General features: G+C 49.6%; 1 protein-coding gene across 1 annotated transcript in view; it reads right to left on the bottom strand.

Moving 5' to 3' along the window:
* Nucleotides 1-12,158, bottom strand: part of BRD4 (bromodomain containing 4) — a 76,820-nt gene that overhangs the window by 24,916 nt on the left and 39,746 nt on the right. The window contains 5 exon segments of the mRNA XM_025040784.1: nt 1-271; nt 947-1,236; nt 2,426-2,561; nt 3,873-4,010; nt 7,532-7,850. The exon segment at nt 1-271 is cut by the window's left edge and continues 92 nt beyond it. Coding sequence (XP_024896552.1) covers nt 1-271; nt 947-1,236; nt 2,426-2,561; nt 3,873-4,010; nt 7,532-7,816 — 1,120 coding nt within the window. The 5' untranslated portion in view covers nt 7,817-7,850.

Below are 12,158 nucleotides of genomic sequence, written 5' to 3' on the forward strand. Positions count from 1 at the left end.
AGGCGTAGGCAGCGTGCTTCTTAGCGAACATCTCCTTAAGAATGCCGCTGCAGCACTTGAGCTGCTCCGAGACCTTGCTGCTCTTGTCTGGCATTGGGTGCTGCTGCGAGTCGGGCACATCCTTCTTTGGGGGCTTCACGGGACGGCTGCTCTCCCGCCGGGGGCCCAGCTTGGTGGTCTTGGGCTCCGGGGGCAGTGAGGGTGGCTCGTGAATGGGGTCGATGGTGGTGGGGGTGGTGGTGTCTGCTTTCCTCTTAACACCCTTCTTTGTCTGTTAAGAGCACATGTGTGACAACATTGTCAAGGGTGCAGCTGGCATAGTGGGCCCTCAGAGTCACTCCTGAGGCCAGGTCCTTCCTAGGGTCCCAATCCTCCCAGGGAAAGGGATAACCATGTCCCACTACTCTGCTCTGCAGGTAGGACATGCCCCTATCAGGGGCAGGAGAATGTGTACCACTGACTGCAGGATCTGCTCACTGGAGGTCAATAAAACCTCCTGAAGCAGCTTCCTGTTTAATGGCCAGGGGCCTCCCAGAGCCAAGCCTGCCACTTGGCCACTACGGGAGGCACGTTTCAGAGACTACTTAGCCAGCCTTCACCCAGATGCACAGTCTGAATCAGAAACGGGAAGGGCCAGCAACCCCCAGGAAGAGTAACTCTTTGAGTGTCTCTGGGTCAGCAGCAGGGCAACAGCTTCTGGGTTATTGGGACTTAAAAACAGCAAGATTCCCCCAAAACCACCACAGGTGCCCTGGGAGCCGGAATAGGCTCTGCATGAAGCACTGGCATAGATGGCAACTGTCTCTTGTAAGTCTCAAGTCTCACTGCTATGGAGAGTGAGTCTGTGTGTGTGTGGGGAGGGAGGCGGGTAGGTGAGGTGGCAGGAGACACCTAGTGGTCAGGCTTGATCACACGCACACGGGACACGCATGCACGGGACACTCACCTTCACAGGTTGTGGGGTGGCCGCGATAATGGGCGGGTGGCTCTGCACGGGCTGGGGGGCTGGTGTAGGTGGGGGTGGTGGCTGAGGGGGCACCGGTGGGGGAGTCTGCAGTGGCTGGGGAGGTACCACTGTCATGACAGAGGTTTGGACAATGAGGTCTGGGGTAACGGCAGGGAAGGGGTGAGGTGTGGTCTGCACGGGCGGAGGGTTCTGTTGAGGGGTCTGGGTCTGTGGAGGAGTCGATGCTTGCGTTGTGTTTGGTACCGTAGAGACGCCAGGTTTTGCTGACCCTACCAATCATAAAAGGGACAGGTGGTTAGGCAGTGAGACACATGCAGGCTGACCTTGTAGGGACACTGCCACATGTGGTGGGCACATATCTTCATGGACACACAACGTTAACTTTAACTATCTGCCTAAGAGACAGAACAGCGTGAACCCCAGCCAAGTCTGTCCACCTGCCCGGAAGCTCTGGCAGAACTTCTGGAGGGGAGTCCTGGCTGCAAGTTCCCACTCAGGCACAAAGACCCTTCGGATGCACGAAGGCCCAGGCTAAAGGAGCAGGAAACACGCTGAGAATCAGCACCAGGACTGCGGGTGAAGAGCAGAAAAACATTCCTTGGTACTTTTGGGAAGCTGTGTCCTCATTCTCAGAAGCAGTGCCTTTGAGTAAGCGTTGCTGGCAGGGGCCTGGTATCAATAGCCATGGCAAAGGCTTCTAGAGACTGGCAAAGCCCCTGCTACTCTGAGCCACGGGGAAGGTTAGCTGGCTGCTGCCTCCCTGCAGCTATGAGGGTGAGCTCAGACACACAAGGCCCAGACCAAACCCCTGGTCCCAGGGAGGCAAGGCAGGGCCCTTTGGCTGTAAGGAGACTGGATGCCTCTCAGCAGATTCTGTGGCTAAGGGGTGACCTTTGAGACCAGCTCTCCTTGGCTACCCCTCAGCATTGCAGGGCAGCTGACTACCTTTACTCCCTTGAAGTCACTGCTTCTGAGCAGGATGGGAAGCCTGGCAAAAGCTGGCTCTTGAGAGCACACAGCGTCATCATCCTGCAGCACAGAGCTATGGAGAGCAAGATGCAGGAGGCTGAGGTGGGTGCTGAGATAAACAAGGCAGGCTCGACTACAGAAGCCTTGGCACCAAAAAGCAGGCATGGCTCCAACACAAGCACATTAAGATACTTCAGATAATAAACCTCTAGATTCTAGGATGGGGGTATTAGTTATAATTGCCTTTGGTCAGGTTCATTTCTTTTCTCCAAAATGGAAAAGCAGAGACTATCAATGGCACTGGCAGGGTGGAGAAGAACTCAAATAACTTAAAAAGGCCTTGAAAAAGTTACACTTTCTTCTTAACTGAAGTTCATCAGAAAGGCAGGGCTCAGTTATTTCTATTTTAAGGGAGGCTCACAAAGACTGGGGAGAAACAAAGCCGTTTCCTTGCTCTTTCAGTGTGAGACAGTGCTGGGGGCCCCCTACCTGCTTCTTTCCTCCCACGTCCTCTTCCTTTTGCCTGGACTATCATGATCTCCGTTTCTTCCGTGGGAAGTTCGTTGATTTTTTGCAAGAAGAGCTTCTCCAGAGCTTCTGCCATTAAGACTATGTCATCTCCAGGCTGGAAAAGACACGTGGGGTGAGGGTCAGAAGGTCCTCTCACCTTTCTAGACAGAGCAAGAGCTCCCCACGCTAGGCACCCACCCCTACCCCAAAGTAAAGCATCATATTCAGGGTCCCTGAGCTGAACCCCAAAGGGCCACAACAGTTATACTACCAGGCATCACAGAGGCTCAGGTCTGCTAAGCCAGCACCTCCCTCTCTAGTCTTTTAAGCTCTGATCTGCCTGAGAAATCATCCTAATGCCTTAAGTATCTAATAATTTGCCAATCACAGACAGGGGCCCTCCTTTGCATTAGGGCCTCTCTTTTGACACAATTCAACTTCACTAGATATACTTGAATTACACAGAATTTACCACAGATACATTAGCAGGGCTCTAATCATGTTCCCCAGTGAACTCCCAAGACAGCTCACTGGGGCTGGGGGCAATGTCCATCTCACACTGCTTATAAGTCCCCACTGTCCCCTCCTCTGTAACATGCTGTTCCCCACTCATCTCAAAACTGAGAACCTTGCCTGTGCACTTGTCACTTAAACCTAGTGGTGAGAGCTGAGACTCTTAAAAATGCGGTAAACTTCAAGAAACTCACCTACCCATCTCTTCTGGGCAATTTTACCCACTACACCAGCAGAGGTCAAAAGCTGAGTTCTGTATAGTGTCTCCCTCCAGGGCCGTTCTATTTGAAAGGGTTGGTTTTAATCACATCTGTGGTCTGAACTGTAAATAAATGATCTGGCTTCATGGCATAGCCGAGCCGAAAGGTTTGGCTACTGGGTTAAGAAGTGATCTTCAGGTCTAGTGTTAAGATCAGGGGACACTCGATTCTATGGCCATGAGTTGACAATGGTCATGTCCACAGTTCCAGATGTGGTGGGCCCCATCGCCCCCCCCACCCCCACATCAAGGTTTCTGTTTGAGCACAACTTTGCACAACTACATTTTAATAGCCTTCTTCCTGACAATTTCTATCACCCAAATGGACTTTTTAAATTAGTAAGTTGTCACTGTCCTTCTCACACCTGCTCTACTAACATGCTCAAGAACCAAAATCCCAAGGGCATCAGAAGCACATGCTTCAGGCTAACAAGGATGGCTCAGAAATAAAACATATTAGCACCCCTCTCCCCGCAAGAAACAGCCGGTCACAGGCAAGACCACAGCTTCTATTATCCCTGCCTGCAAGGGTCTCCTCTGCCAGACTCCAATCCCACCTGTCCCAGCATCCCCACTCCTGGGCTCCAGACATGCCTGCCTCTTCCTCCTCCTCCTTCCCCACAGGGCAGCTAGACATTGGCACCCACATCTCACCTTGTTGTAGATGTAACAATTTGTAAACATAGTGTTGAAGTCCTGGATACATTCCTGAGCATTCCAGTAATAGTTGTTTTCCAAGCGCTTCTTTATTGTTCCCATATCCATAGGCGTTTTAATGATCTTATAGTAATCCTGGAGAGCAGAGAGAGCAAAAGGCCAGTGTCACCTCTGCAGCCACAAGGCATCGTAGGTGGACCTGCGGATCTCACTCCAGGTCACTCCACAGGTACACAGCCAGCTCTTCCATGGCGTCCGTGACAATCTCAAGGAGACCCCAAGATAAAGTGGACCAGGAAAGGATTCCCAAATGTTGGGTGGTAATTTGGAGGGAAATGTGCAAGTCTGCCAACAGCACTGTCTGGGAACAGGTTGTCTTTGTTGAGATCTAGGTCTTCCCATTTTTTTGATGTTAAAATATCCTTCGATTTTTAGTAAATAATGGGGAGAACATATAGCCTTTAAAAAGAAGTCCTTATCTAGTAAAACCATCTGTGGCAGGTTTTACTTTCTCCTCACCATTCGAAATTTTACGCATCCATAAAATACAAGCTCCTATGGAACCAGCAGTTGAGTCCACCAATAATGGGACCCCTTGCTTTCTGTTACACTGATGTACCACAGAGCAGACCTCCACCTTTAGTTAAGTTCATCAGACTCCTACTTCTTTTACTTGCACACAGTCTACACTAAGGATCCATTAGTATCCGGAATGACTAACAACTAACCAGGTTAACTACCATATGAGGAATCTGCATAGCCATCACAATCTTTAGTTAAAAAACCAACAGACCCACTCCTCAAACCTTCACATCTTACAAGTGCCAAACAAAAGAAGCCAGATGATAGGCACAGACACTCTAAAGCCCTTCAGATCAAACACTCTACTATCACCAAAGCTTTTCTCAATCTAGAATACTAAAACCAAACATTTACTCTTAAAAACAACCAGAGTGCCAGGCAGGGGGACCTGCATACAGCCAACCAGCCCCACCGAGAACCTCATAATTACGCTTGGGTGAGGTATCAGAACCAAGACCAAGTAGAAGCCCAATGGCCAGGGGCAGGCCTATCTGTTAGCAAGTACCAAGTCCTGCCCAGGAACGGTAGTGGGCAGCGCTGGAAAGGGGAGCTGGGGGGTGTGAGGTTTTGAGTTGCTCTGACACCCAAAAGAAACAAAAGCCACTGGCTTACATGTAAGGGCTGGCACAAATCCCAGCCCTCGGGACCCTGAAAAGGAGGCTGCGAGGCTCCAAAGAATGAACCAGGCTTTCTATATATTGTGCTCTGACCATCACTCCCAAGAGAACCAGGTCCAAATGTAACTGACCCAGTGGAAATTTGGATTTTATTTTATATGGCCAGAGATCTCTTAAAATAGTGTCAGGTGCTTAGAGTGGCCACAGTGTTAACCAGTTCATGGGCAAACAGGACAGTGGTTGAAGGCAGAGCAGAAGGAAGGTGGTGAAATGAAGACTAAAGGGACTGACAAGGGAGAAGGAGGTTCAGTAGCAAGTCTGTCTAACCACACGTTACTGAATTTGAAAGCATTATCCTCGTGAAATGTCTAGCAGGGACTAGGGGCCAAAATGCAGGCAAAGATCTGGAAGATGTTAGAAGAAAAGGAGGAACTCTTTCTTGGGTGGCCTTATTAATGTCTCCTAGAAGAAGGGGTACCTGAAAAACTGGGCTTTAGCATCACATTGCCCCCAGCTAATCAGCCCCCCACCCTTGGGTCTGCTCCTCACTATTCCCACCTCTCCGAAGATAGCAGATCACTGCCACCGTCCATTGGTCTCTCTTTCCTATGTCAGAGCTGCTGAGGGTAATGTCAACAGTCACAGATGGGGATTCGCACTGTACCGCTGGGAAGTCCAGTTTCTATTTCAGAGATGAGCTCCAACTCCCAAAGCTCTTGGCCTAACAGACCTCCCTCCCCCATGTCTGTCCTGCAGGCTGGGATGCTGACTTCTTGAGATCTCAGGTCCCCCAGGCCCTTTTCTTTTCTGTCTCACCTTCTCAGCCCCCTGTGTCATTCTGTACAAAACAACCCCTCCATTCTGGCCCTGCTGCCTTTTCCCTTCAAAGCCAAATTTCTTAAAATGATGGCTTCCCGTCCTCACCTTCTCATTCACACCGTCGAGAATCTGGTTTCTACTTCTGCGTCACATCTTCCTAAGGTCACCAATGCCCTCCTAAAGGCCAACAGGAGGGTCAGGTCGAAATCCTCATCTCTGGCCTCCCTGTAGCCTCCAATGTGGAGACACTGGGGATTGCTGTCTGCTGGTGGGTCTCCTGGCTCCCCTCTGTAGGGCCCCGCCTCTCTCTGGTGCCCTAAAAGCAGAGGGCATCCCTGGTTTCCACCCCTAGCTTCTTCTCTCCTGTTCTCTGCATTTTCTCTGGGAAGGTCACCCTCACCTGTGGACCATGCACAGCTGGCTCAGCCAGAGACCAGTGTAGTAAGCTCTCTTAAGAGCCTTTCCCAGTGACAGGTCAGTTGCCTCTACTCCATGTCATGGTTAATAACGAGAGTAGCTTCTCAAGCCCAGATTTGGTAAGGAACCTCTTTTGCCTCCACCCCTTTTCCTGAGCCAGTCCATGACCCAGACTTGCAGTGACTCCTTCTTGACCCTCTTCCTCTAAGTGCACATGACACATATTCAGTGGACAGGTAGTACTGTCCTGGACGGTTGTCACAGATACAGTGGTCTTCAAGCCAGAAAGGGTCATGCCGACGCGTTCATCCTTCTTGAAACTAGACACCTGGCAGAGGCTGAGGCTGAGGCTCCTACAGCTGTGCAGCTCTAGCATTCATAAACCCCCACCTGGGTTATCTAATCCCAATCCTTCATCCAGGGGGATGGGGGTGTATGGGTGGGACTTGGCAAACAGTAGTGGGTACTTTAAAGACAATCAGTCCTTGATGCTTTGAAGAAAAAGAAAAATTAAAACATTTATCCCATTTGTTCCCCGAGGCTCAGTTAGGGATACAAGTTGAGTTCCCAAAATCATTTGTTATGGACGTAGGCAAACAGAAACCTCTCCAGAGAGAGAAGAGGGGGGTTGGGGGGTAGAAATGAACAAGAACCACTGCAGTGGAGCCATGATGGGGCAGGTGGGCATGACAGTACGCAGAGCCAATGGGGCAAAGCTGTACCCATATCCCCCACTCCATGAATTTGCCTCCTGGGAGATAATCCACTACCTTTCCTGCCCCATGCTCTGGGTGATGATGGTGCCAGTACCAGAAGAGGAATGCTCCTGCACCAAGCCAGCCCCTCCCACACGGTTTGACCAACTGCAGCTACTGGGTCAGCCAATCACACCTGAGAAGGGGAGCCAGACCCCCAAGTGCTCCCACTTCAGCTCCCCATGGAATGAAAGGAAAGCTACAAGAATTCCTTCACCTTAATCTCTAAGAAATCAGTTACTGCTTAAGTCAGTAAGCACATCCTCCGTCCTTCCCCTCTCTATTCATCAGGACTGCTGAAACCACTCACTCCAAGACACTGAGGGTGCTAGAATTCAGAGGTAGGCCCCCTGCTTTCACAACTAAAGTGTTATATCTACCCTGCCAGAGAGCCTGTCCTCCCTAGAAGCAGTGTAGGAGACCTGGAGGACTCGACTCGGCCCTGGGTCCTGCCCAAGCTACTCACAGGGAGGTTTAGCTTGACGGCGTCCACAGGCTGCTGGAAAGGCCATGCAAACTGGTGTTTCCATAGTGTCTTGAGCACCACTTTGAGCAGATATTGCAGTTGATTGGTCTGCCTCTTGGGCTTGTTGGGGTTGGAGGTCTCCGGGGGTGGGGGATTGGTGCTGGCTGCGTTGGCTTGCTGGGGTTGGGCCTGGGCCTGCGTTGTAGACATTTGGGTAGTTTCTAGTCCATCCCCCATTACGGGCAGATTTCTCAATCTTGTCCCAGGGCCGCTCTCCGCAGACATGCTACTGATCCCATCACATTCTTCACCGGGAACTCTACAAGGGAAGAGAAAAGCCACCGTCAGAGACCAGGCAGCAGAGAGGCGCCACCATAATGACTCGTCCCCCCCGGCTGTGGCCTCCAAGGACTGAGCTCCTCTGGCAGAGGCTGGTCAGGTCAGCCAAGGAGCTACTTTAGGAAAGGATTAAAAGAGCCCTAGGGTCTGCTCTCCTCAAAGACTCATCATCCATTAGGGAAAGGAAGAGAGATAAGATCAGGTACCAGTGGAAAAGGACAGGGCATGGAGGTGAACCAGAGAGGCGGCAGTGGCTGTGGCACTATGGAGCTCTTGGGGAAAGAGGGACAAATCAGGCTTTCACAACATCTGAAGGCTTAGGAGACAGTGACTGTGTGTGAGAGGACGATCTGCATGCCCAAATATGTCATTTACATTAAAATTCTTGTTTGCATTTGTGATACCCTAACCCTGGCTGGGGGAAGAGCAGCCTGCCTTGGATGGCCCACAGTCCACTGCTGAGTGCACAAGGCAAAGATTCTTACTAAGAACATCTTCTAGCAACTTAAAAAGTATATTTGCTGATTAAAGAAATCCCACAAGGAAACTGCTAATAACACAGTAATGAATCCATACTTGAACCAACGTCTTATTAACTAGCTTTTCAAAGTTTATTTATAGAGATATAGAGAGGCATCCCTTGTGACCTGCATGGGTATGGGTATGGGTATGGGTGGGTGGGTGTGTGTGTGTGTGTGTAAGAGATCCCAGCTCAGTGCTTGTCTGAGCACCCTGTCCTGTGTGCACTCCTCTCGCCTGATCGCCCTCTGCTGTAGGCCATGCCAAATTCTTACCAAAAGCATCCCCAACAAGGGCACCTTTAGGCACCTGTTCAGTTATCGTAATGGGACAACTGAAGGTCAGGGGTAAACATTTTTAGTGCCAAATTGCTCTCCAGAAACACAAATCCACCTCTTACTCGAAATACTGAGAGTCTCCACACTCATTAATTAGGAGAAACATCTATTAAAATGTATATTTACCATTCCCTTTTTTTTTGTGCAGTGTTTTCTGACACTGTTCTACCAGCAAGAAAAAGGAACAATCAGCTTTAAACCTAGTGCCAGGAGTAAGACAGACTTTGTTGGTTAGGAACTGCCTGTATCATAGGGCCACCTCCATTAATAAACCGGAAGTCAGTGGGGCAAGAGAACTTCTCTGGCTGAGGAAGTCAGGAAAGGGCTTAGGAAAGAGGGCAGATTTTAGGACCACAGGACTCTAGTAGGTGGAGGAGACAAGACAGGACAGGGCAAGCTGGCTGGCTCTGTCACGGTTTTCTTTCTGGAACACACTTAACACGTCAGGCACTCTAGCTACTGACGAATTGCTTTATAATTCAGTCCAAGTATAAGTTAAACCAAGGTTCCCACAAAGGTTTTTTATAAATGTAGTTCTGGCAAATGATCAAATTTTAAAAGCATCAAGGGAGAGCTTGCTACGTAAAAGCAACTCAGTAGTGAGTCTGTTATGCAGAGCTGTGGAGAGTTGGACCTCCTGAGGCAAGCAGGCTAACTGACTGCCTCACATATGGGTCCTGGCCACATGCTCCCAACACTGGGGTCCTGGTTGCAGGATGAGTCCAAGGGCTGACAAAACTGACACGGCCAAACAGCTTTCCTTCCACAGCTCTGGTCAACCGAAAGTACATCAAGTGGCTAGAGAACACAAGGAGAGCATGCTGCTCCACGGAAGAGGCTGCCGCAGGGAGCGGAACCATGTGGGAGCACAGCCCAAGGCCACTGCGTGCAAGACCCTGAATTTTCCAGATTCAGTCTGAGAACTGAATCCATGTTTGCTTTAAGAGAAAGGACTGCTCTTTATCCTTTTTCACCTTAACAGATAAGAGATTAAGAGTGCCTTTTGCCTATTCAGAGATGGAATGCAAATCATTTAAAAAATAATTTATTAATCTTTTAGCTCACAGGAGAGGACAACACTGTGGAGAGAAACGCATTCATGCAACTTTCATGGAGACATCCAAGGCACTGGATGGTGTGTTACATCAGACAAGTTAGGTGTCTAGAGGTGATATGTGTTTCATGCTGAGTTTAAAATTAAGCATTTAATGAGGTCCAACTTCATCTAAGACGCCAGGCATGAAATTAACAGTGTGTGCCCTCCCAGGGTACTCCCAAGCCTCAAGAAGGGAATGGTTCTTGCAGCAACTTCTAAGATGAGTGTGCTCTACCCAAACACCCGCCCAGGCAGAACACTTACAGGAAGGGGGATTAGGGAGGGCTTTGAGGGTGCCAAACTGTTTCCTGGTACTCTCGCACACATGGTGCTAAAGATGGGGAAGGAGCACCCAGAGCTGGCATGAGAGTATGATGTGACTGGATAGGCCTGCTTCAGACTGGTGATACAAAGCACTTCCCTTTTCCCATTAGGGTACTTGTGGTACAAGTGTGGCCAGAACTAACGGCCATGTGTGGTCTAGGAAAGCAGTGCCTATGGCAGGAATCAAGGCAGGGCACGTGGACAGAGGCGCATGAGGTGGAGCTTGGCAAAAATAGGTGGACCCAGAGCCCAGAGACTTCAGTAAATACACCCCAATGAAAGCAGGAAAAAGGCCACCTAAAAGTCCAATAAGGAGAAGCGCCCCAAGGCTGGGGTAAGAAGTGGAACCGTTAGAAAGAGCTTGCTCAGAGAAGAGAGACCAGGGATACACTGAATCTGGTTGAGAGCATATACTGGTGACCCAAGGTGCAACAGGGCATGGTGGGCAGACTGAGGAGGGGACAGAGGGAGGAAACACTCTGGAAGCTGCATTCAATTGTGCATGAAGCCTTGTAAACAAAAGGCATACCTTCATCCTAAGATGAATGGCAAAGAAGAAAGAAGATTTCTCTAAGTTCTCAGATTTAGTCCATCAAGAGTGGGACCTCAACCTCAGAGAAGGGTCTACAGCCACCTGCAGTGACATGCTAGGACTCAGGTGAGGCTGTGGGAGGGTTTACATACTATTACCTGGAGATAATTAACAATGTTTTGTTCTCATGGTATTTAATTTTACTGATATCCATGTGTGGCTTCTGATTTCATTTTCTTTCAAAATAAGGTACTATAAATAAAACAGTAAACTGATTTTAGAAAAACAACCCACAGTTAAGGACACAGTATCAAGATAGGTCAGGAGTGGGACAGGGAGTGGTGAGGGCAGCCTGGCCTTCAGGAGAGCTGTGGGGGAAGTGGGAAGGCTGGCCACATGCACAGAGAAGCCAGTAAGCCAGAAGAGTTTGCAAGAACCTTCTGGAAGAACGAGAGGTGTTCACAAAATAGCAGACTGCCATGGGTAGTAAATGGATGGGGGTAATTATTTACTGGGCAACAGCAGAAACTGTAGGTGGGGGCCAGTGAGAAAGGAGGAGACGGGAGAGAACAATGGAGACAACTTGCCAGTCTGCCAGGAGCCTTTAGTCTGGTGGCCACAACAAGGCAGAGAGAGGTACAGGAGGACATGTTGAGCGTTTGTATTGATAGGGGGGCTGCGCCACACTTAGAGAAGGAAGTACGCAGGGTTAAGGATGCCTACAGTTGGCTGGGAGAGGGTTTCCATGCAGCAGAACCAATGTACCCAAAGGGACAAAAGGGGCAAGTGGTCCCACCATGAAGGGAGACCTGGATGTGCTGGAAAAGTGAGCATGGAAGAGAAGGTGGCATTAAGGATAAAGAATGATGTGCAGTTTGGTCTCCACCACTAGGTTTCCTCTAGAAAGCAGCTCAGGAATCACACAGCCAATCAGGTGTCCAGTGAACCCCAGCAGGAAGAGGCAGGGGTGGCCCCACCCTGGAGGTGTGGTTCTAGCCACAGGGCAGTAGAGTCCAGTCAGCTACAAGGACACTGGATCCCTGCCAAACTCGTCCCACCAGGAGGAAGCAGCTCTATACATTTTCCATTAAGTAATAACATTCTGGAAATCTCCAAGCAATGTCCCTAAGGCAAGATGAAGTCAAGATAACTGACTTCTGGAGCTTCAGGGCTGGGCTATGCCTTTTCTCTTTCCAAATGGACTCTCTGCGAAGCCAAGGGATGGAGGGATCTGGCCAGTAACTACTTTTCTTCACCTTCAAGCCAGGTCCAGATGGGCCCCTGAGGGCAAAGATTTCCATTTCACAAAATGAATGGAGGTTTTTCTACAGAAAACCTGACCCTCAAACTCTGCCTTGTCTTTGTGCTATAAACAAACCACTTACCTCCACCACAAAGGTCAAAACCTCATTCCATTCCTAGCCAGCCTGCTCATGTTTGACATGTAACATCTAACATCTAAGTTCAAAACATCTGAGA

Source organism: Pteropus alecto, unplaced genomic scaffold, assembly GCF_000325575.1.
Source record: "Pteropus alecto unplaced genomic scaffold, ASM32557v1 scaffold1279, whole genome shotgun sequence".
NCBI lineage: Eukaryota > Metazoa > Chordata > Mammalia > Chiroptera > Pteropodidae > Pteropus > Pteropus alecto.